At 39.9% G+C, this 26,345-nt stretch overlaps 1 protein-coding gene across 4 annotated transcripts in view; it reads right to left on the bottom strand.

Moving 5' to 3' along the window:
• The window catches only part of PDGFD (platelet derived growth factor D), a 147,257-nt gene that overhangs the window by 55,042 nt on the left and 65,870 nt on the right, over window positions 1-26,345 (bottom strand). For 3 of the 4 annotated variants that reach the window (XM_074916394.1, XM_074916384.1, XM_074916415.1), the window contains exons 2-3: window positions 6,514-6,718; window positions 2,349-2,529 (exon numbers count right to left, since the gene is read on the bottom strand). In XM_074916394.1, the coding sequence (XP_074772495.1) occupies window positions 2,349-2,529; window positions 6,514-6,718 (386 nt within the window). The remainder of the gene's footprint in view (window positions 1-2,348; window positions 2,530-6,513; window positions 6,719-26,345) is intronic. The other variant, XM_074916405.1, reaches the window with a different exon arrangement.

Genomic DNA, 26,345 nt, shown 5'->3' with positions numbered 1-26,345 from the left:
AGTCTTAATTTTCCAGAGTGACTCTGAATTCTAATCTCAGTGTCTTGACTGACTGAGCCCCTTCTTCTTAAATGGGGTGATTACTTTGCATGCCTTGTTTTACAAGGACAAACATGATTTTCATGGATACAAGTCTAATTTATGTCTTCTTTAGAAAAAGAATCCCTTTTTGCTTTTCTAAATGGTACTGAAATGTGAAGTTAATGCAAAAACACAAGTACATGGAGATAATGAAGTATGCTTCTGCCAAGCTCTGCAGTGCCTCATTTGTGCCTCATGCAGAGTGCTGAACTAAGTAAAAACTTGATCTGCATCAGATGAAGTGAACTTAACTGACTTCCTTGAAGATTCATAAATGAGAAGGCCAGAGAGCAAAGCTGTGAGGCTGTTTGGCTGCATGTGTAACAGGGAGAAATTCACCCAGCCATTCTGGCACCACGCTCAGGAGATGCAGCTAATCAATAAACTCCAGTGAACTCTCCAAATCGCTTGCTTCAGTTTTCTCTGGAAAATTATCAACCAGAATCTGGTATACAAATAAACAACTGCCATGCAGATCCAAACTCCAAGTGTGATGAAAAAGGGAGTTAAAGATTTGCATGTATCTTGTGCTCCATTTTCCAAGAAAGCCCCCAGAAGTAGCCTTGTCTTGAGGAAGGTTACAAAGGAAAAAAAAAAGATGTAGAGGTCTTTCATTTAATCTGATACAAAATACCATATGTTTTTGCATGCTTCATTAATGCTCCCTGGTTTGCCACCTAGAAACGCACAATGAGTTCAACCTTCAGGGGTCAGCAGTGCTCAGCGTATCTATGAACGGAGCTCTACGAGACTGTGGGGACTACTGAGTAAGGGCTGACTGCTGAATATTAATCCTGCAGTTTTAGGTTGGATGGTTTGGAATCTGAAGACTGGCTAAATACATATCATCCCTCATATCATCTTGTAAATGCCACTAATCACCTGTACAGTTCTCAGAAATAAAACAGTATTTCATTCAGAGGGTACCTTGGAGAGTATTCTTCTGAAAAGATTTGCTAGACTGTAAAATTTTGTGTTTACTCATAGTTTTGAAAGTAGATAAATACAGTACCTTTTATTGAGCTTTCTAGTACAAGAAGTCCTGTGTTTTGAGTGATAACATTCATTTTTAGAAAGCCTAATACTATCAGACTAGCAGCTGTACGTGGTCTGGAATAAAGCTTGCTAAATGCAGCAGAGTTTTTGTGGCTGCACTGAAATATGAGCAGTATAAAGAGAGGCTGCTTCACTGTCTCTTTTTTATGCCCAGCGGTCTTTTGTACACTGTTCTGCCTAAATTTTAGATTTAGTAGATTACCTTCAAATTAGAGTAAATTAGAGCTCAGGATTTACCCACAGTGCAATGCCTTACTCCACTAGAAGCCTAACAAGGGAGGTTTAAATGCAAGGGAGCACAATCTTTATAGCTTTAGAGTTGTCTTGTCAATGTGCCGTTTATGGACTCTTTTTAGCATACATAGGCACACATGCATGCAAAGCTGAAAGGTTGAAGTGAAATGACTCAAACGGTGGATCTCTCCTGCAGCATTAACATTACTGCTATTCCAGGCTTTGTGTTAAAGAACAGTGGACTGAATAAAAAGGGAATAAGAAGTGTGATGGATATGAAAATAAAATGATGACATTATAATAAATTAATGCTTACCATTTCCTGAGTGTTTGCAAAATCTGCCCCTTTCAAGCTACACTGTACCATTATAATACTAATCAGGACAATATAAAGCAATACATATTTCTATCAAAATCTACTTAGAGCAATGAGCATTCCTGCTCCCTAAAGACAAAACCAAAATAAAAAAAAGAGGAGGATTTCATCTCAGTGAAACAGTAGTGCCACTGCATATACAAAAAAGCATGTTTACATGTGGTTAAAAATACAGACTGAGCCTTAGCACATTGTCTCATCTAGAATAAACTACTCTGCATCTGTCAGAAACACAGCTGTGACCCCTAAAGGTATCTTTAGTTGACCTCATATAACATAAAAAATAAGTTCATAGAGCAGACACTTCTTTGCTATTTCTGCAGCATCTATCAAGGCACCAGCAGTGCAGCCTCAGTATAGAAAGTGTTAGTGCTTTGGAAACATGTTATTAGTGTAAATCTTGGCCTAGCCTTGACTTTATACTTATTGACAGGATGTCAAAAATACTTTGATCTGTATTAATGTAGTTTCTGGAATGAAAATACTTTCCATCAATTATGTTTAGATCCAATGCAGTTAGCTACACCATCCAGTCTTCAAGTACTGATGCTTTTTTACACTGTCATCTGTTTCTCACCCATGACACAGCTAAGTGACTTACCACAAGGGAGTAACAGATCTTGAATCCAGGTTTAGCCACAAAGTAGTCATCGGATTTGAAGGTTATCTTTATCTGATTTGTTCTTGATGTTATTCTTGGAGGTACCTCCTTGTGTCCACACCACCGTCCTCGTATAACTGTGCTGGTCTCTGACACATCTTCCACTTCCACAAAGTCATACCTGCGAACCAGTGTGAAGGATTAGTTTTTGCTAACTGTGGTTACAGAAGATGGCTGCACATAGACAGGAGCACAAAGACAACTGTCCTATTATCTACTGCAAAACATCAGACTAAATATTACAAATGGTGGACATGCTCATGTAGCACACACTAAGCTGCAGCCTACTGCCTGAGTGATCAAATGGCTGAATTTTTGGCTTCTGGAACATGACAGTATTTTCAGACATATTAAAATAGCAATGAGAGGCACTTGCATGTGCTTAGTACACAGTAAGCATACACATGCATTTCATGTGGTGGATAAATAGAGACCTCATAAAATATTATTTTTATTTATTATTATTTAAGGCAGGCTGCTGAAGCTGAGCAGATGCAAGCAGATGTGCGCTTTCTGGTGTTCCCCAAGTCCCTGCAGCAGCAGCCACTGGCTCCTGCCTGCTGCGCCTGTGGGAGGGCTGGAGCCAGGCTGCCGCTGTGCCAGGAGCAAAGGGACACAGGCCAGTGGATGCTGCTGAAAGGTGCTTTTTAGGACCTTCTTTGTAGGTGGCATGGTGCTCCTGGTAGATGGTTTGGAAAGACTCATTCAAGCCTTCACACAGAAAAGGGCAGGCTGGCACTCTGCATGCCACAATGGGGACTCTGCTGTTTATGTGGGTGCTATCCCCAGGGGAAAAGCAAGAGCATATATTACCCTGTGCAAGATCACACCTTGGCTAGGCACCTGTGCCACAGTCATGGTGCCCTGAGCCCAAAGAGTGCTCTGCCAGGAGCAGCAGACACTAAACCCCAGGGATGAGAGGACACAATGACAGCACTCACTGCCACAGCCTGAGTGTTCACTTGCTTGGGTCATTTACTGATCATTTATTGAGCTGGAGAATAAAAAAGGCAGAGAAAAAAGTCCTGATCTCACTACATCTATGAGAAAAACTGCACTTGATACCTGCAGAGACAGAATTAGGCCCTGCACATTGTGGCCGGCAAGGAAGAGGTGGTGACAAGAGGGACAAGTTGAGTGCAGGCAGTGAGAGATGGAGAGCACTGCCATCCTCACAGCATAGTTAAGTCTTAAAGACCTTTGGAGGTCTTTACCAGGGAAGGTTTTATTATCAAAGCATGTCCTCCCTCCAAAGAGGGAGTTTAAGACTGTTAACTGATTCTTACTAGTAACGTGTTCCTCCCCACCCCCAGGTCTGTGGGCCAAGCACCCACATCCCTGCCCACTTGTGGGAGCAGAATAGCTCTGTAAATAACAGACCTGCTTTTCTTTTTCTGCTGAGAGACCATATGAAAAAAATGCAAGTACTATGTGGCTTGAGAATATCAGCACTGCTGCTTTTATATACACCAACCCCCAATTGCACAGAACAGAAAATAACAGATTTGCCACAACCAAATCAGTTAAATCTGCCCAAACTCTGCTGAAACATACATTTTTTGTAACACGACAAAGTTTAGTTCCAGACAGAGGTAAATTTGTCTCCGTCTCTCTCCACTGTCCTTTGCTCCCCCATGGTGATGGACATGGAAGCTGGGCAGAGCTCTGTGCTGCTGCATGAGCACCCACCACTGCCTCCGGGCAGCGTAACAGCCAGTGAACACTTACAGTAACACAAGGGGTTGTAGAGTTTTCAGCATAAGATAACCTTGTAGGCTTTACAATTTCGGGAAGCTGTCCTGACCATTCTTCCCACTTTTTGAGGCCAGGAGCCAGACTAGCTGTTAGCAAAAATGGGGCAAATCCATGGGCTTTCAGAGATTACTTCTGCTTTCAACAGCAGAGGCTTTGCTTCAACAATCACAAAACTAGGTGCAATCTCGGTTGTTTCTGTGCATCCAAGGAGCCTCAGAGGCTGGGTAATTTAATTGCTTTTCAGAATCATCTCTTATCAAGTGCCTGTGGAAATGCTAATGGCACTTCTAGAAAATTCTGTACAACCTTGAATATTTCCCCTCCTTCTGAAACAGCTCAGCTAAAGTACACTTCTCATTCCTCAGCCTGAATGAATTTCAATCAGTTTAGTCTTAATAGAATGCAAATTACAATAATTAGCATTAATGAAAAATTGAATGAAAACACTAGGAAGTTTCTGGAAAAAAAAAGCGTAAAGTCACAAGCAAGTACAAAAGGCAGGTAAGGTGCAGAGGTCCTGAATTACTTGTCCAATATGCACAGCATTCAAGCACATGCTCAGCTCTCAGCATTCATTTCAATTAAAACATGCCTGGTGTCTTTCTAAAGCACCACTGCAGTGATTGTCAGGGACTGAAGTTGCAGAAAGGACCTAGTTTTGAAAAACTTATTGAGCATTAGCAAAAAGTCTGACTATGCACACAACAGGCTTAAAGCCATCACGAGCTGTCTGCCCGAGAATTTCCTCACTCTAGAAGTAATACGCAAATACATGTCTTCCTTACTGCAGAAAAGAATGTGATATTTCTCCAGCTTCTATAGACATTATGGATGATGGAAGGTCTTTGCTTCTCTCTGCATCTTAAATTAGCTGCTCTGGAAAAAGCAAGCGAATTGTATTCCAAGATGGTCCCCAAACTCATAATGCCAGTAACAGCTTGACTTCCCTCATCATACCACCACCTTTAATGGCTTTTGACAGAGAATACTTCATCCTTTTTTTGCACAGTAAATTAGCCCTCCATTTCAAAGTTGCAATGCTTTAAGGTCAGCCACAGTTTATCCACTATGCAAATATTAACAGGCTGCTTCTGTATGCATTAGGCTCTCAATCTGCGAAAGCGTTTGTGGTGCTAGGAGGTAACTGTCGTTACTGACTCTGCTGCTGATCTTGGACCAATAGTACCAGAAAAGAGCAGCAGCTGCCAAGACCATCAAAGCACAGGGAAGGAGAACCAGTTTCAGGCTGCATTCTTTTATTACTAAATGGAAAGCAAACTTCCACAAATGGTTCTCTCTATTGGTAGCACAGAAAATTAACAAAGCAAAACAAGAAAAAAAAAAAAATCCACCCTGTAAAACCCTGCAGAGCTGCCAAACTCTATAAATGCAAATTAATTGACAAAGAAGATAAGATAAGCAGAGACTCGGTGTGCAGAAATCCTAACAACTCAGTTCTCTGCATAGATAAGGTGTAAGTAACAACATGATCAGGCAGAGAGCTGGAAGCTGAGACTTGACATCACAGCACTCTGCCTTTCTGAGCACACGGAAATCCTGAGCCTGATCTCTCCTGCAGAACAGATAGCTGAATAAAAGAAATATGAACAAAAACCGTTGCGGATTTATATTGTTTTAGTGAATGTTGGCAAGATTCCCCTCTGTGTTCTCCTAATGCAAAGCAGTTTATCCACCTGGGTTAATCAGCCAGATCAACTGAGTTTATGGTCACTTTTGCTTAAAAGGGGAAACCCAAGCAACTGGGATATAGTACAGTATACTTTATTAGATATATCAGTAAGCAGAGTACACTGATGTTTGTGGACCTGTATTTAAAAGTTTTAAAATAAACTTTTACAGTGAAGGGTAACAATGAAGATAAACAAATAATTGAAGAACAGTTACATTTTCCAATGCATTTTTATCTGTTCCTCACACCCCAATAAAACATGTACCTACTCACTCACACCTTCCAGAACCTTCCACCTACTAAAAAAGATGATTTTTGCCTGGCTGAAACATGACAGAGGTGATAGAGGACAAAATCCTATTAAAGTAGTACCTGAGTCATTAGGTAGCCGGATTTGAGTGCAGAACTGCCTTGTGTTTAAAATATGATAGTAGTAAAACCTGCCAAAACTGCTTGAAGTCCAGGACAGCTCAATTTATTTATAAACTCAAAGACCAGTTTGGGTTGCAAGGGACCTTGGAGGTCTGTGCTCCAAGCAGGGACATCCTAGACCCAGCCAGAGATACCAGGTTTTGGTTTACAGTCTCATGCCAGCGGTAACATCTTTAAGCTCAAAGGTAGTATTAAGGAGTCCTTTACAAACTTTCACTTGCCACTCACCTGCAGATATCATTTTCAGGCTCCTCCAGTCCAAACTGATTATCAAAAGCCAGCTGGATCCTGGTGCTCTCTGGGGAGTGGAGTCGCCATGTCAGCAGGAGGTTCCTGGGGTAACTGCTGGGGAAGCGAGGACTGTGGACGCAGCCATTCCCTGCCACACTGATGGTCTCTTCTTTTCGGTACAAGTCTGTGAGGTGATTGCTCTCTGTTAGTAGTCACAACTTGTAGAAATTAGTATGTTGTTCCAGTTACAGGAAGGCAAAAAACACAACAATTTATAACACAGCACAGATTTGCATTTAAAGTCCATAAAAAAGTTGGGTCTAGAAGCAGTTATTATGAAATAAGAAGTACAGTGTATTTTCTCTTAATTCAACCACCTATAAACAATAAGAACAACAGTACTCAGTTATATAGACTCTTTATTTTACAATATATATAATTACTTTTACATTGATATTGATTATATAATTTCATTCTCATTGTTTTGGTTTTAATTTAAACTTCAATAAAAGCTGCAAGCCTGAGAACAATGAAGTGAGACAGAATGATGTGAAAAGGTAAGACAGCCCTGTTCCCAAGTTTGTTGCTCTGGGGAGAGATGCTTTAACAAAAGCAGCAATAAAAGACTGTAGAAAAGTGCATGCAATTGAGTCTATTTGTTGTGCTTAAATATTTCCTTCCAGAAGCATACCTTAAGTCACATTTTGATTTTATTTTAATGGTGTGAATCACTTGCTGTCTGTGGATCATTAACACAAATAGCTACTCCATGCTTACACCAATGTAACTGAAGTCTGAAACTGTCCCACCAACAGCAACTTCAAGACAAATAACCAAGTCTTTACTTATTTAAAATTCCACAACTTCTGCCTGAGCAAATACTCAATTGTTCCTAAAGTTTATTTATACCAAGGTAAAGCCTCAGCTGCTGTGAATCCCTGGCTCCAAGGATAACAGGAACTGTGGCAAGACTCAGCTCTCTAAAAGTCAAAATGTGTTCTAAGTTGCGCCATGCATTTGCATTGTCCAGCTGTTACTGATACTGGAATTTGTCTCCCAGCATCAAAGAACTGCAAGCAACTATTTTTTCATGCATTGACAACTTTAGTGTGGTAAATTTCAAGGACCAGAAGGCTCCAAGGCAAGACGCAGATGAAGGCAGGTTTCCTGCCTAGACTCCACAAGGACAGGGAGGTCCAGCAGCACATCCAGCAGCCCCCAGCAGAAGTCCTGTGGAAGCTGTGCTGTCTTGTGGATGGAGCCACTTGGGTGTGGGCAAGCTTTCCCAACATAGCTCGTGGGAGCTACACCCGGACAGGTACTGAGTCAGTCACCCAACTGCAGTGATCAAATCTCTATTTATAGGAACTTGGACACTTGCTTTCATGTAAACACCTGGACTCTCGTGTCCTAATCTGAAACTGGACATCACCTCCAGTACTCTGCTGAATGCCAAGTCAACCTCCAGTTCCACTATAAGCAACAGAAATATAAAACTGATGCCTTCTCCTGAATTTGGCTACTGAGAAAAAGCAAATGGGGGGGATATTTCTCCCACTAAGCCACTCCATGAACACTGGAAATACAAAGCCAAAATAAGCAACCAGCCACAGCCATCTATCATACAGAGTGATCAAAGTTTTCTCTCTTAAATCTAATGTTTGAAGCTTTCTAAGCTCTTTATATAAAAGAAATATATTTGTTTCATAAATGCTTGTGGAAGACAGGAAACCAGAGAAATGGTACAAACTCCATGGTAAGCACATCTATATTTCAGGTTGCTTTTCACTGGTTCCTGGTTGTAAATACCTCGCTGCACATAGCTGTAAGCAAAGCATGGTTGTGTGTCAACAGTTCATTGTACCCCTCTGACAGGGTAATAATTCTAGCTTCCAAAGAACCTGAAACTTAGAAGATAAAATTCTAGGTTTCCTGTAAAAACTATCTCCAAAGATCTATTGTTACATCTTTCTAAGATGCTTTCATTCAAGATGAAATATTCTCACACCCTGAGCCACCCTTTCTAAGCAAATACAGCCCTGACTCCATAGCTCACAAAGTGCAGGATGAGCCAGTTTTGTTTTGTTCTATTCCATTTTGACCAATTTGCATTGGAGAAGTGACAGTTCAGTGAAAATAAAGACCACCCAACTATCAGTTCTGTTGTAATTTTTGTCAGAAACATCTGCACTCAAGTTGTTTTCTATTTTAATTTATTATATTTTTTATCTGGAAAAAAAGAAAAATAAAGACACCTCTGGTTTTTTTCCTTAATCTGGAATGAAACAAAATGTCCAGCCAACACTACTGAGTTCCTACTGAAATGCTGAGGATCTTTGGACTCTGAAAAAACCCAGTATGCCCAAGAGGACAACATATTTCACAGGACTATGTCCAAAATGTCCAAGAAAAGGGATAAAAATAAACCAGTTTTGATGAAAGTAAATTCTGCACTTTTGAATGAACCAACCATTCCCTAAATCAGAACAAACGTTACTGCAGTAAAACATGGCATAACTCATCCTATACCTGAGTACTTTGCTCTTCTTTCTTAGACAGCAAACCCTTGCCATTTTCCCACTGTCAGCACTCATTTCACTGTGTGGTTCAATGTGGTTGATGTTTTTGAGGGAAGGTTCCCTGTGCCAAGCCAATCCTAGTACAGGCTTTAATCTGGAGTTGTTAACTGCTGAGATTCGAGTGCTAGGGACAGTATCTTTTAAATGTGCTTATGTATATACACCCAAACAAAAAAAATCTGTGCAATCTACTGAGCACACGAGCTGAGAAAGTATGTTACCAGTGTTCTTGTACTCCAAGAACATAGGCTCTGCCATGGCTTTTCATTTAACTTATAACTCTGGATCCCACACACCAGGGTGCTCTGCCAGCAAGTCAGTCATAGCTGACCAACATCAGCGCTGAAATGCAGCGGCTGGTGCAGCTCTGCAGTATCCAAGTTGAACAGGTAAATGGAGAAATAAAGCTGCACATATTAAAAAGATTAAAAATCAAAGCACAATGACTTGTTATTTCTATCATGGCAATTCTGTAAAGCCATTATAGAGGAAAGGCTGGAGAGAAGCATGGGGAGACAATATTCAGTATAGTAAAATAGGGGGTATAAAAATATTACAGTATGAAGATATGCCTTTTCCACAAAGAAAGTATGTCTGATGAGAACGGCTGCTGTTCCTATAATTCACATGGGATGAAATGCAAAGCCACTCAGAGCCTTCACCTAGCAATGAAACAGACTCTTCAGGAGCTCTCAAACATCCTGATTCCCTTTCACCTGTCTTCCCACACACTAAATTACAACCTGAAGTGGTGTAGTCAGGACTGGAACCAAAAGCACTAGAGTTTCCTATGGGAATTTTCAGTGTGATTTTGCAGAGTTAACTGGTTTAGACAGACCTGTGAACAAAGTCAACCCGAAGTCGGTCTCTGGAGGTAGGCCCCTAAAAAAATCATCAAGTATCTGGGAAACAGCTTGAGGAGATATGAGCAACTCCTGTACTTCTTGTAGCAACTAAGGTGTGAGACTAAAATGACAAGACTATTTCCACGCAGACAAGCATTGTCCTCATCAGATACACTGGGGCAACTTGTGGAAACCAGACACTGGCCATGGAGAAAGTCAGGAAAAAAACACTTGAGAATAGATGTAGGCAAAGGAAAAGGCAGTGCCTCTTCCAAGGACCTGAACAGTCCCATGCTGCAATGCAATACGATGCAATATTATACAGTGTCCTGAATGTCACATACTAACTGTATTCCATAATGCTTTATAGAAGTAAATAAAAGATGACAGTGGGTAATACACTGCCTGTCACATTTACTAAAAAGCATATAAAATCACTTCACAATGAATAAAAGTGGGTGTTAAGTCATAAGGCAAAAAGGCCATTTAAGCAATACAGAGAAGGAGGATATTCTAGATGGCAGGAGATACAAAGACATCCTTTCACTGGGGGAGCGAAACTATTTTATAAGGAAGATGAGTGGGAAGGAAGCTGGGAGACATCCTTCACAGTGAGGCAATTTGCTGCAGAGTCTGAACTGACTGGGAAGCAGCTTGCTCTATTTTATTTATCTGAACTAATCTCTCATCTTAATTCTTTCCCAACCACTAATTTTAAACATAATGGTATACATGATAGTCCAGCTGTCCAAGTTAGAGGAGCTCCCATTTAAGTGCTCTAAGCAGCAGCATTTTCAGAAGGGTTTGCCTTCCTCCCCCTGAATGGAGGGCAGCTGGATGTCAAGTGGGGAACTGGGAAGTTCAGCTCAATATTTAGGAAACTGTGCTGGTCTCAAGACTTTCCCCACCATGGGTGCCCAGCACTTCCAATGTTTTTCCTTCCCAGCTAGAGCATGTTCTCCTAATGCCGTGCTGCATGAGCAGCAAAATTCAGAAACACAAATTTCATCCTGCATTTGCTCTGGATGCCTGGATTTCCTTTCAAGATTTAGCAATGTATTGATACATTCTTGTTAAAGCTACCCCCAGTCATGGCATACGTAATAAAGAAATAATTTTGCTTTTATTATCATCATTTAACAGACAATCAATTCTTCCACTAAAATAAAAATTAAAAAAAAAAAAAAAGGCAATTATCTAATAGATAATCTGACATTTGTTCTTGGATATCCATTGAGCAAGGAGAGTCTGTGAGTGTCAAGCCCTTCAGAAAGAAGAAAAAATCAGAGAATGACCTTGTCTAAGGATCTAACCAATATTATGGAATATTTGGTTCCACTTTTTTAAGGTTTCTGAAATTTAGCCTCATTTCCTAAGGTGGTGTCCTGTCTATAGGTTTTCTTCTGTTTTTCTTCCCCTTGTAGAAGTGGTTGGCCAACCTCAACAACTTTGATATAGTGGTAGAGGCTGAAAAGACACCATATTATGACATGTTTTAGAACAAGAAATATACCCTCTTAGATCCCATGGAATGTAACCTGATGAGTTCATCCTCTGCCACAGCTGAGGAGAGAGCTGCTGGAAACCATATGAAGTTCGTTTTAGCACTTGTGAAACTATTTGTTATTTCAGGAAAGGACCTTGGGAGTTTGCACGTGGGAGTTTTCCAGATATGACCCTCCTCCCCCACAGCTACTCTCTTTGAAACAAATACAGTGGTCAATGGTTTGCCACCAGTTTTTAAACAAATGAGATAACCTTCAGGAAGAATAATAGCTCTTCAGTTCCTTCAGTTGAAAATTAGCCTGATCTAAATAGCTGAATCCAGAGAGGGAGAAGCAAAGAACAGTAAAACATTTTTGAATCCAGGCCACAAATTAGTTCATCTCGAGGACAGGCATGCCAAGCAAGCTGTATTTACGGCAGACTGTTCAGATACTGGTTGTTTTGTTGTTTGTTTGTTTTTGGTTTTTTTTTAAATTTCTCCACCCTTCTCCAATAAAGAGACACTTTACTTGTTATACATAAGGTTCTTCATAAATCAGAGGAAATGATGACAGAGTTCATAGTCAAAATGGTGTGTTCCATAGCTGATCACAGCTTGTAAGGAAGATATAAATCTATAAGGTTATTTACTTTGTTAATATTTTTTTTCAGTGAACATAAACAATAAAATGAATCCTAGCCAGTGAATACAACGCCACATTTCTGCTGTCTAATGAAGAAAATAATACTATGTTAGTAATTGTCTTAGACATGTGTCCTTTTAAAGACAGAAGCCTAACATACCTGCTCCCACCATGATTCACCAGCAGTTCTCCAAGAAGGCAGACCAAGGAAGAGAAAGTGTTGGGATCTCCAGTAATGAAACAGGAATAGCACAGCCCTGGCCAGGCTAAAAATTCTAAATTCTCTCTTATGGAATCACTAAGCTGAGAAAACAGTAATTCTGGTATAAAGATGAATATGAAAAAGTTTTATACTCGGCCAGTGGATCCAGTCCAAAGCATTATTTCAGGCTGCTTTCTGCTTTACAGAACTTCAGTAGTCCTGTTTATTTCAAGGAGACCACAGGCCACCTTATAGTTAAGCTTATACTTAAGGAATTTGCTGGATCAAGACCCAAATAAAAGAGCAGCATTTTAACACCACCCTATGTGTTCCATGCCACCCAGCAACCGAGCTATTAAGAAGTGGACTTAAACCCCACTGGAGTTGATGAAAGACTCTTAGTTTGGTTGGCTTGCCACTGAACTTCAAAGAAACGGTTCCAGGTACCTGCTCCTTCTCTTATCAACAGGCCCTTTCTTTTTATCAGGAGCTTGAAAGATACTTCGGGCATCATCAGAGTTCACATCCAAAACATGACCCTTTCTGTCACTGAAGCAATATCAAAAGACGCTGTGTGCATGTTTATCCACATTCGGACCTCACGTGCACTCACTCAGCTCTCTCTGCGTCCCTGAGCTGTGTGGAGATCTTAGCTAGAAGATATTTTATGTCTGCATAGGATATATCAAAGAAATGAAAAAGTGAGCTGTAGTTGAAAGAAGAAAGATTAGCCAGTGCAGAATACCAGTACAGAAGGTATCAAAAAATAAAAAAAAATCCCAGCTGTCTAAAATTCAATTCAGAGCCATCGACCATTTTAGAACAGAATGGTGAATAGTCCGCCTGTGCTTCTGTGCAAAGCAACCTCATGAGTCTTGGCATTACATAGCCAATCTATGGTTGAACAAGACCTCAGCAAAGACCACTCATAAGAATATTAAGTGGGCAATTGATAAGGAAGTCCAGGCATATAATTTATAGAGACAGACTATTATGATAAGAATTATTTTGTGTTTAATAATATTATTTGTATTGTGGAATGGTCATCATCATAACTGCATTTTTAATGTGGTACTAAAGAAACAGTCCCAAAATAAAGAATGGGCTGGACTGCATTTTGGTGGGATGAAGGTTGTGACTCTTCTTTGTGGTCTTTGATAGGTGCCTTCCTCAAACTTCCACAGATGAATACCGAGAAAAAAAATCCTTACTTATTTTTATGGGGATATCAAACTCTGCAATATTTCCTTTTTGCAGTGACTTGTATTACTTACTTTTATTTGACTTCTTGATAGAGACATTGTTCTACTAAAAGAACATGCTGAATGTCTTATATGACAGCAAATGTGTCTATAGAAAAGTAACATATGTTAGAGTCATATAAAAAACTTTGTTAACTGCTGTTCTTTCATTGGCAGTAGTGTTGAAACGCATATCTCTGTTGGACTCTTAAACCAACACCAAACTGAATATATTATTCTCTTGGGATTCCATAATTAAGTATGAAAAAGGAAAATGTGTATATCAAGAATGTGTAGCTTTAATGATGTGGAGTAAGACTAATGCAAACAACCCCATGATCATGAGAATAAAAATACATAAAACCTTGAGAAATTGTGAGAAAAAATAAAGAGGGAAATGACTCTCCCGATGCTGCAAAGAGCTTAAGGGAAATCTGATAACTGAAGCAGCAGTGAGGGCTGACACCTCCATGAGAAGGATGGTATAAAACAGACTTGTGTAGTGCCTCAGACAAGATGATGCCAGTTATAGACACAATTGCTATTAAGCATGAATATGAATACCAGAATTCAGCTCACACACTTTTGCAAAGAACTAGAGCATTGTGTACTTAGGCACTCACAATTTTTCTGTTTAGGCAGTAGCTTCAAGTAAGCAGATCTTTGCGGGAAGCTTTGTGGTGTAATGACAATATACTCTTTTTTTAATTTTCCTTTCATTATTTTTCAAATTTTTATGTTCAAGAAAGGACTTTTTGCCTCAGAAGTTTGGCATGGCTCAAGACTTAAAAGATAATTTGTTTTAAGATGTTTTAGAAACTGTTTCTGTCAAGCACTCCTAAGACTCACTAAGATGTGGCATTTCCTTAAAGAAAGAAAAATGTCGATAAAAGGAAAGAGAAAATCCAGTCAAAGGGGGAAAGGCTTCTCCTGTTAAATGTATCATAGCAGATAGACAAGCAATTACTGAGTGGAAGGTTGTACGTTAGAACATTAGGCAATAAAAGGAGAAGCTGTTTCAAAAGACAAATCAAGGCAATTTTCTTTTTTAATGTAAGTTTCCTTACCCTCTATGTCAGTACTGAAAATCTGAAATCTCTGTAAGGGAGTGAAAGGTCACTTTTTATAATGGAAAGTCTGGCAACAGTATTCTAGCAGACGTTTCCTTGGACTGAGTCTGCCATGGGCATGCTTTTGGTCTCTTAGGGTCCGTATATCAACTGATTGCACAAAGATAAAAACTTGTGGGGATATTTCGGTCCCTTTAAGGCAGGTGTGTTAAAGTTCTAAGTACCTTAAAGTTACCTAGATCTTTTTTAAAAAAAAAACAACATAGGCAGATCTTACTATATTGAAATAGGATTAGACGGTAGTCCTTTCCTTTTTCTGTAGTAGCCTAAGAGCTAAATCTCTTCCAAGGAAATAGGAGCCTGTGTTGTTATTCATCTATTTGCTTGAGAGAATTCAGACCATTTCTGTCTCCACTCAAGGGATGAATGGATCCTGGATGCTGCTTCAAAGATGGGTTCTCCAACTTCCAAGCAATGGTTAGAGGTAAAACGCAGAAGCAGTTCTTGGAGCATGGACCAGAACCCAAGACTTAGCCACAAAGTAAAGATCTAGCAGCTTTTCTACTATCTACTCCAGGGCACACCATCCTGGGTCTTTGACAGTTTAATTCAGAGCACACCACAGCTCCCTTTTAGTCCCCATGCCCTAGTTTTCTTTTGGAAACCACAGCACTGGGGTAAAGAGGGCAGTAGACATTGAGATCTTTTCCAGCATGGAGGCAGAACACAAGCAGGGCCACAGGGATGGATTTCCATCATTTAGATAAAACCCCTGTGTTGAGAAATATTTCCCCAGTTCTGGAAAGCAATTCAAGTTGTACATACTGAAAATACTGAGTACTTTAAGTGCAGAGGATCTTTCCTGTAAGTGCTTAGAATTTTCTCTGAAGGTTTGGCATTAGAACGCTGCAGAGCCGTCATGTGAATAGATACTGCAGTTTAACAAAGTTTCCAGGCACATTCATAAAATTCCTGGCTGTGGCCTTCTTTTATTATTATGATCTTGCACCAAAGGATTATCTAGAGATTTCCTTAGTCCTGCACCAAAGAATTAAACTATATGTGGCGAAAGGGCAGAAGAGTTCATTCACTGCCAATATATAGGTACCAGTGGCTGGGAAGATGACGCTGGTGTACATCAGCAGAACCCACAAGCTCAGGAGATGCTGTGCCACATGCAGCAACAATCTCTCACGCCAACACAGCCACATCGTGATCACTGTAAGCTGAAACCAGAATTGGAAATGGAGTTGGCTCCAAAGGCTTGATTTACACATCACAGCTTCCCAAGTCCTTTCTGGAAAAGCAGCTGTTTGGCTGGTTACCAAGAGGAAGTGATGGGAAACATTCCTTCTAAGCTGTGTGTGGGTGTTTGACAAAAAAAGAAGAGCTTAAGAAGTTGTGGAGCTAACACACCATTCAGCCATTCAGGCTCAACTCCTATTGCTGCCCCATGCAGTCCCTGCTGCAGCCATCCCACCCACCCTCAGCCCCAGCGGCACAGGGCTTCGTGTGTGACTGGCTGGTCACAGCTCTGCAGGGAGGGCAAGGATGTCAAGTAATGAGAATCACGTCATTTTTAGTCCAACTGTGGAATTTACCAGTGGTACTTAGTGATACTTATTACATGAGTTGAGCCATCTAGTGCAAAACTTTGTTCCCTAACTGTTTCATCATTGTTGTGCCCAACACTGGAGGGGCAACATAAAGTGTAAGGTAATGTAATTTATTTTTTTTTTTAAAGTAAAAAAGCAGTGTAAAGACACACATAGATAAAGGTAAATCCATGTCAGAAGATTACTGCATTACAGTTCTCTGTTTAACATTGGATATCTCATTGGTTTTTGCTCCTGTTTATATGAACCCAACATGTTTATTATAAATTTTGTGGTGGTTGGAGATTCTGATCAATGTTGTGTTATGCACTATGGACACAAAGTGAGAGACGACTTCTCCTCTGAAAAGTTTACAATTCTCAAGATTAAGAATGGAAGAACTAAAAAGTCTGGAGAAACATATCATTCAGCAAATCAGTGATGGGACAAAGAATCAAATATATCTCTCCAGATTTTCTATTCCAAAGCCCTTACTGGGAAATGCCCTTAGAAAACTAGGTTTTGTTCTTTACCCAGATGCTCCCTAAATGGGAAGGGAAAACTACAAAGAATAATATTTTTTTTTTTTAATTCAGTAGGTTTGTTTTCTCCTTTTCTAGCAAATTGGATTGCAATAAAATGAAAATATGCACATAGGTTTTCTTCCTGAAGGTGAAAGGTGAAAGAAAATGAAAGGTTTTCATTTCACCCATTAAATAAATTCCACTTCACACACTACCAGCTGAAAAATGTGTTATCAGAGCAGGACTGGGACCTTCTGCTGCACATGTTCCCAAAGCTTTTGTAATATGTTTCCCTACTCATATGTTTGTTAAGTTAGAGCCACAACAGCTACTGCATGAGCAGGTGAAAACACACTGAAATTTGTATGGAGGAAATGATATTCAGGACTCTGCTACTACCCCATGGGGAGCTGACATTATATATTTTCATGTTCTGAATAGGACTGAGTATACCATTGGCAAATCAAGAATTAAATAATCCTTCACTTTCATGGGCCTTCAATGAACTCTCACTTTTAAACGGAAAGCTGGAGTCCCCTGTGTAATCACACTAGAGGCAAAGTCAAACTTCAAAGTTGTCCTTTGACTGTGGATTCAGTGAAATATTTGACAGAAGAAGAATCGAGCAGTTACAGTGATAAATTCATCCAGCTTTCGCTCTAGATCGTGCCAGCAGGAACACGAAGCACATTTCACTCCTCCAGCTTTCAGAAGACACATGAGACAACATACCATTAACCAGCAGACAGCATCAGCACCCCCTCACCTTGAAGCTTCCACAGAAACATGGTGAACCAATCAAACTCAGTTTGACCCGACTTTGCTGAAAGCCCTAATGTTGTGGAGAAATGTCTGTAGGTGTCAGGGCAGGAGATTTAAGGGAGAAATCTCAGGCTGTGACTTACCTGACCTAGACTGCATACCAAAAAGGCAGAGAAGCACACAGTGGTGGTATGCATGTGGCTGGACTTTGATGCTTGGCTCAGGCATGACAGGAGTAGCTGCCTGTGAGCATGTGGGATCCAGTATATGGAGACCAAGGCTTGCAGCCTGCAGGTAGCCCTATGCTGAGAAGGTCCACCCTCCATCTGTGTTGTCTGCGGAAGTCACAGAATCATCTAGGTCGGAGAAGACCCTGAAGATCATCCAGTCCAACCATTACCCTAACACTGACCGTTCTCAACTACACCATATCCCTAAGCGCTGTGTCAACTCAAAAGTCAAAGGGGACTATTTCACTGCTGTCTCACCTCCGCTCTGTGATGGTATTGATGTTGCATATCTAGATGAAAGTCACATGCTGAGGTCCTGTTCACTGGAAAGGCACAGCTGTGTGTGGACAACTTAACACAGCTCTGAGCAGCTGTTTGGCTGGAGAGGAGCCTGATAAGAGGCTTATGTAACTGAGATAAAAAGGGTGACAAAGTCCAATAAACACAGCATTCTCACATCATTTCATATTGTGAACACCCTGCATCAGAGCTATTGACTGGAGACAGAGACATACTGCACTGTTTCCTAGGAAAACGTTTTTCCACACTAATGCTTGAAATGCAGAAGGCTACCTTGACACTCTTTGGACTACCCAAATAAGTGACTTTCTACTCAGTTAGCTCTGCATATTTTTATGGCATCTAGGATTATAGTCCAGTAAGACAAAAAACTTAGCATCAGTCCACCTCCACTTATAGCAAGAACAGAAAATATGATGCCATGGGGTTTTTTATTAGCTTCAGCAACCCTGAGCCAGATATTCTAAGGTATGGAACCAAGAAAAGAGAAATAAATTCACCATAGCACTGCCTAAAACTGTGCTTTGGTCAGTTTCCAGAAAATACGAAGAATAAATGTCCCTTCACTGCATTTAAAGATCAGAAAGTAACAGTTACAAGCCACTTCATTCTTGCCAGGTTGAACCCTTGCCCAAAAGAGGAAAAATATTAAAGTTCATGTGTTTGACACAAGAAAGAAAAGCAAAAAATTCAGCTTGGCAAAACAGATACGAAAACAGGATTCATGACAAATTTGGTGTCAAAACTGTATTTTTCTGGTTTCTATTTGTCCGAAAGAAATCCAGAGTCCTTTTTTTTTTTTTCATTGTTTGTTTGCACTTCCAACCTGCTTCAGTCATTCTTGCTGAGTTTATCTCAGTCTTTTCTATGGAAACCAAGGAAGAATAGTCCATCAAAGGATAAAATCTTAAACCTTTCTTGATTTAGAGACTTCAGAAGTCCTACTTTACAGCAGACACTCAAAAGTACTCAACAAGATGGAATGGAAACAACCATTTTTGGGTTCCCTAGGGTGAAATGTTCTGAATTTCTTTTATAGCTTAGACTATAATTAAGAAAATACCACAACTATGACCTTGAATACATTCTAGTATAAACTATAATTAAATAACTGACATTTTTGGTAAATAACAGCTGCACTGTGTGTTACTAAAATCAGTTGTGAGTAGCACAAGTAGTGTTTTATTTAGGCAGCTCTGCACTACTGCCTTATCAGTTGCTGGCCTCTGTATTGATATACTTGATTTAAAGTAAGGGTGGGTTTTGGGGTTTTTTGCATTCTCAGGGTGCTCCTCATCTCACAACAGCTCCATCTTTCTCACACCTTCACTTCTGATTTGTTACTAAAACAAACCTCCTACATTGTAAACCTCATGAGCTGTTATGAACACTGGTTCGCTCCATGCTCAGCCATTTGTTCTCTCGGCTCACAGCTGAAGCTGGGCAGCTGCAAGGACCAGTGACATGCTAGTCTTGGCTATGGTGGGAGGGGAGGGGAGCAGATGCCAGTTCAGGGAAGCTGCAAGAGCACTGGGGGAAATGCACCCAGACGTTTCACCCCACCTCCTTCCCACACACCAGATTTGCCAACCCAGTCCTTGCCCTTTCAGTGCAGATGTGGTGAAGATGGGGGCCAGTGTTTCAGAGCCGTTGCCCTTGCTGCACTCCCCAAGAGCATCATGGGCTATGGATAGGATGGAGAGTGCTATGGCACAGGCTGCCCACATTTATGCTCCCTCCAAATTACAGGTCCATACATACTTTTAAAATCCGCACTGACATGAGCAAACACTACCAAGATTTGTGCAGCAAATATTTGGCAGGAAGGCGGTCCTCCCTCCCTCCCTTCCTCCCTCCCTCCCTCCCTCCCTCCCTTCCTCCCTCCCTCCCTGCCTGCCCAGGCGCAGCAGGTTCAGTGCTGGCATGCACTGGCAGAAGGTGTTGGCATTCCCAAAAAGCAACAGGAAAACCTGAAATCCCAGCAGACCTGCAGGTCACAGCCTGCCTCGTACACAGTCGCAAAGTAAAGTTTGACATGAGTTTTCCTGATTCATTCACTTTAATTAAGGGACTAGTAATCCCCCACCTGCCAATTCAAGTCTACCCATATACACATTTACTTGGTTATTTCATACATAAAACTTTAAATAAAATGCCTTTCTTTTTTGTTCCTACTTTTTAATGGATGCAGAGAACCATTCTGTCAAGAAAGAAACTAATGCTCCGCTAAACCCATCTCAATGGACAATTCATTTCTTCAATGCAGCATTTAAGTAATAAAGAAAGAATAAACATAAAATTCTCCTAAGAAATAAAATGAAAACACCCTTAAAAAACACTTGTCTGAGGCATATTAGGATGCTAATAAACTCAGATCAGACATTTACTGACAAAGATCGCTAGCCAAAACCATTTTCATAAAGCAGTAAGACAACCAGGAACCAGATCATTTGCCTGTAAATCAGCAGCTTCCTTTTAGTGATCACAGCTATTTACACCAGCTGAGGATCTGACCAGAGCAGCACATGAAAAGGGGAAGAGAAAACTCTTAAAAGCAGGATGCAGAATCTGAGAAGAAGGAGGAGCAGTAAATGCCCAGTGCAGTGATACACTGAACTCACGAGAAATTGGAACTAAATCAGCTCTTAGTGGTATCAGGGAAAATTCAAGATGTGCCTCTCTGACCTATTAATTACAGTTGAAGAAATAACGGATGGTTTTCATTCATAGGTTGAACTGGGGAGGGGAAGATTCCTATATTAACATGGGATGAATTGTTTGATCCAAAGGAAAACATTGACTTTTCATGTATTTCTAAACAAATACTAAAGAACAATAGATCAAATTTTTTGTTGTTGTTATTTATAATTTATCTTCTGGTCACAAAAATAGCTGCATTCAGCCAAATTCATTAATCTCATTCACTACTTTTCACACTTTTAGTGGGGTTATAATTTGCTGGGGTCTGCAAGGTACCCTTGAAAGTCTCACCCATGTGTACTCTCACATGACTCAAGAGAACATCAGCTCATCAACAGGTGCAAATCAGTATTGTTCAGATGACTAAAATGGAGCTGGTCTCCCTTACGGTCCTGGAGCTGGGGCTGAGCAGCACGCCAGCTGTTCTTCAGCTGGTAGGAGCAAGACCTCTGAGCTCCCTGCCATTACCAGAGAGCAAAGGAAAACACTCAGCCCTTTACCAGAATGTGATGATCAATGCCTTCACCCAGGCAACATAATTCCTGTTATGTATTTTCCTTTCCCGATCACACCTTTTGAATAAAATTTCCACTACTTCATACAGAGCTAGAATGCAGATGTTGAAGAGTCTGACATTAAAATGTACAGGTTACCGTTTATAAAATTATCAAATTCTATGTCATTTGTGTATTTTATAAAACTAATATAATCTCTTTAACATTGTGTTACTGACATAAACATGTACATTGTTTTAGGCTCTTAATTTAAAATTCACCTACATCTTTTCAATAGCAGATTCCTGGGCATAGTATTTGACTTGGATGCTTTTTTTTCCTCCCTTCCTTGAATCATCTCAATATTTCCATATGTCCATAAAAAGATTGCTTTTAAGAAGCAAGTCCTGAAAGAAATGCCAACTAGTCATTAAAAGCCTAAGAATAAATTAGATATGTGCTGAGTTCTTCACATTCTCCAAATACAGGTTGCTGTTCAAGTCAAGATGCAGGATTATCAATCTTTGTGTACTATAACAATTAGTCAAGAAATCCAAGGGCATAAGGAGTCAGCTCAGGAAAAAGCTTGGATAAGCTGGTGCCAAGAAAGTACATTGGCAACAGCACTTTGTTAAAGGGAATATTAAAGGACAAAAAGTCAAGTGAACTGCAGGCTTGAAACAAGATAAACAATGAAAAAAAGAAATTAAAAAACTGGAGATTTATTTTCAAAATTGGAGATTTTGAGAATGTACATCATAGATGTTGGGATTATTTTTTTTCTCCCCCGAAAAGACAAGCACTCACAAGCTGGACCAACTACTAGAGAAGGAAAAAGTTTGCAGAGGACAACTTTCTACCGGAACGTACTGCACGGCTGATTATGAGGAAGCCTGCAGACTGTATTTTCTCTCAGAAACTAAAGGAGCAAGAGGAAAAGACTGTCAAGGCATCTGATGTTACCATAAATATCTAAGGTTAGTGGAAGGACATTAAAGGTAGTATTACTCTCCAAATTCAACAGTGGCAGATAAGGGAGTTTTCTTGGCTGCTGGAAAAGACAAGAGACATGTTAGAGCTACAAATTATTAACATCATCATAGTAGCAGCAATATTGTTAACATCCATTAATTCCTGCAGACTAAGGCCAAGGCTCTGTTATGGTAGGTGTTGACAAATATAATGGGAAACAGACTGTAGTCCTAGGAGGTTACATATTAAATAGATATCACCAAGGGAATCTAAATTATCTTGGGAGTCAGACAAAATTTACAATTCAGATTGATTGGACAATGGATTGTTTTATCAGGAGAATCAATACGTTTGTCATTACTCATATTCCTTATACCCCAGAGTGTGGCTAGATCCAAAAATACCACTTGGGAATCATATTTATACTACAGTTCTGGCAGAGTTGTACTTCTGAACTCCACTGGCACACTCTGTAAAACTTCTGCCTTTATTCTTAGGTGCCTGGGAGCCTGGGAGCACTGCACCTTCTGCAGGGCCTGATCCTCCACGTTCTGCCACAGCCCACACCCAGTAGGTCCCAAACACAGACTGACTGGACACATATTACTCCTGATCCTGTGTTTGTAAGAGTTAATAGGTATTTTCTGGCAGATTACATCGGCTTCTCATCAGGCATGCCATGGAGCACTGCATACTGTGGTAAAAGTCAAAATGTTGATAGTCTCAATTTCTGTGCATGCAGAATTATATATTCACAGCTATTTTCTGAGAATCTGCACACACAGCTAAGACACTTCTGCATGCATGCCTCTGGTGATTTTTTTTTCCCCCAAATGAGTACATCGATGATTAAATTATAATAGTTTTCTACATAGCTTTCTTAATGTTTAGACTGATTGATAGAAAAATATGTTTTACTCCCATTACTTGAAAAAGCTCTCTTACTGAAAGTAAATAGTGATTAAAGAAAACATAAACATTGCTTCGTTCGGAATGAAAGCTACTTGAGCTACTTCTAGAAACTACAGAAAGAAGCGACACAAACAGGGTGCTGTTATTGAACAGAATCTGCTCACGGCACAAGTATTTTTTAAGTGTCTTTATACTTTTGCCGGAAGTAGTACGATTACCAGAATAGGCCTGATCTCAGTATGTTTTATTATCCCTCTCATTGCCATTGCCAGCATGAAAAAAAGAAACCAAGCAGACAGAAACTGAAAAACCTCAAACCACAATCAAGTTGCAATTGGTTATTATGAAAGGCTCCCTTGTTATAGTTTCTTTTATTCTAGATCCTGCTTGTCATTAAAAAGGGAATTGATTATTACAGAAGACACCCAGGGGCTTAAGCACATTCCGAACGAAAAACAGAAATCTGAAGAGAAAAGCCCCCACTGTTCTTGCCAAGCAGAATTAGGGAGCAATGATAGTTGTGGATGTTCATATAACCTGTCTCTTAGGACATGATCTTATTCTCCTTGAAGCTGCATTAGTTTCATCAGCAACAGGGTTGGGCTCCAATTTTTAATTCATTCTGGATTTTGTTTCTGTGTTTCTTTTCTCCCCATCCCTTTTTCATGGTTGGGAAAGATGTAAACCATATAAATAGATGGGATTTTGCTACACTAGTCAACATGTCGATCAATCACATCATATGCTGCGTAAACCATCCTTCCCTTCCCTCCCCTGCTTCCACAAATACATAAAGAAAACCACCAGACTGTTTGCATATCATTGGTCACGATGATAGGTAACACATTTCTCAATTTGCTCCCTCCTTCAAACACATAAAGGTCTACACAACGTTTTTGCACCTAACTTAACCACAGATACACAATGCTCAGAAAAACAACACTGGTGCCAGCTTCCACTGTGCATTTTAAGGTAAGTACATGAGTGCCCACCAACTCCTTGGAAGTCTTCCTCTGGCTTGGCAAAGAAGCAAGCCACAACTGACTGGGGACACCTTCAGGGATGAGATGTCTCTTTATAACATGGCTGTTGCTCTTGAAATGTATTATGGCAGTGACTTGTAGTCCTCAGGATTCAAGGCATTTCCTGAGGTATGCACCATATGGTTATGCAAAACCCTTCTGCAAAAGCTGTGGTGATGACAACATACAGGATAGGAAAAGAAGTGGAGAAGGAGCACAATAGCCAGATCACTGCAACAATGGTAAGTGATAGGAAAATACATAAAAAGCAACAGTTACTTCACACTCAGATTCATTACTAATTCTATCTAGTGTTGGCAGTAGAAAAACACTATGTGGTCTGAGGGTAGAAAAGAAAGTTTGCAAGATAAGGTAAAAATTTTTAATTAGACTAGCTGAACTGGATTAAAAAATCAAAATGCCTTTGGACATAAAGTATTTTCATCGAGCCTCTCTTTCTTTGTGGCTGAGTCCTATTGGTGAGGTTTAGCAGTGGATTTCTCAAGGCTTCACTCTTTCTTATGAGGGACTTGGGAATGCAGGAAGGGCAGATGAAATACACTCCCCAGACTACTGGGACCGGAGCTGGTCTCCCGGAAGTGAACACCTTGAGGAAAATGGATAAGGGCCAAACCACTCCTGACTTAAACAGTGGCCTTCCTTCCTGCATGCAAATGGGACATTGGGGCTGGACCTCATTTTTAAGTAAATCCATAAATAGAATCATACCTACTTTGTTCCAAGCCCTTTTTAGCAGTAATTAACACACATAGATTGCAAAGCTCTTCTAGCAGCTGTGATGCTGCTGTTCTGTAAAGATGCCTGGGAAAGACATGACACTGCTCCCTGCCTTAAAAGCTGCTCATAAAAGCAGGCATTAATTCCAAATTGCATTCAGAGCACATGAGGGAGCAAAATCAAATGTTTGGCCAAACAGATCAAGGAAAACAACTCCTTGGCAAAGTAACTGTTTTTCATACTCCTATGTGCCCAGTTCAGATGCTACAGAAGTCAATGCAGAAACTCCCTTGAGGTTTTGATAGAATCAAAAAACGATTCCAAAAAAGAAAGCAAATACAAAACCAAAACCTTGACTGTGAAGTACATTTAAAATGCAAGCAATATACACCTTATATTCTCTGGACCCAGTTTTTTAGTGTGAAAATGTGCACAAGGTCCCTTCAGATGGCATACATATTAGCAAGAGAATTTTCCCAACCATCAAGAATTGAATGGAATTAACAATTCTGTTGAATGTTGTCTGAAAGAGCTGTAGCATCTAATATTTAAACATCAAAGGAGTTGAACATATCCCAGCAAAACTATTAGTCTTTAAAGGCAGAAGAATGCTAGCATGTTCAATAAACTGAGAGACTGAAGATTTCTCTGTATTATCTTACTATCGTTCAATAATCTGTGTCCATTCAGAGGTAGCAGCACATGCTTAAGATGCTGAAAAAAAACCCATATTCCAGTAGTAGCAACAGTATGTATGCAACTGACTTTTGTCTTTGATTCCTTTGAAAGAAAAAGTCTGAAAAACGGAGCTGTGTTTATGGCAAAATCAGTACAAAAGTAGTTGGATAAAGGGAGGGAGAAAAAATGCTAAAGCTTTTCTTATAAAGTGACATCTGAACTTGAATATAAAAATTCAATTATTATTCATAAAGTTGTGTTTTAAATAGAACTTTTCAAACAACTCCATCATTAATCATCAATCACTTGTATGTCACCATTTTTTCCAGTTTTGTGGAGGGATTACCACTAGAAAGTGGTTGCTGAAAATGTACGTTAATCTCTGGAAATCCTTTTCTTTAAAAAACTTGAAAAGTTTTCATTTTTTAAAAAAATAGATAAAATGCAGGCAAAGAAATGAAAGAAAAGAGTAGTGGACAGAACTCATCAAAAATTACTGATGATGTATAAGCATTACACACAATATAAGAGCAAGGACTTGCTGTTCTTCAGGATGCAATGTTTTATGCAATACCTATTAATTCCTGCTGGGGAGAAACCATGGGCAATGTTATTTTTGTCTTCTTAACTCCATGACCAAAATGTGAAAATCGTATGCATAGCATTGTGTTATGTGTATTAGCATTCTGAGACAGGATTCAAATGATAGAGAGCATTTTTCTGATAACAATCCTGCTCTTCTGCAACATTTCTGATGACCTTTTCCAAGTCTGGGTATTGGAATTATATTAGATAAAGAGACTCAGAACTGACTAGGGACCCAGACCTCAAAATCC

Source organism: Athene noctua, chromosome 1, assembly GCF_965140245.1.
Source record: "Athene noctua chromosome 1, bAthNoc1.hap1.1, whole genome shotgun sequence".
In the NCBI taxonomy this organism is placed as follows: Eukaryota; Metazoa; Chordata; class Aves; order Strigiformes; family Strigidae; genus Athene; species Athene noctua.
The sequence above is the reverse complement of the archived record's forward strand: the minus strand, read 5'-3'. Positions and strand labels throughout refer to the sequence as shown.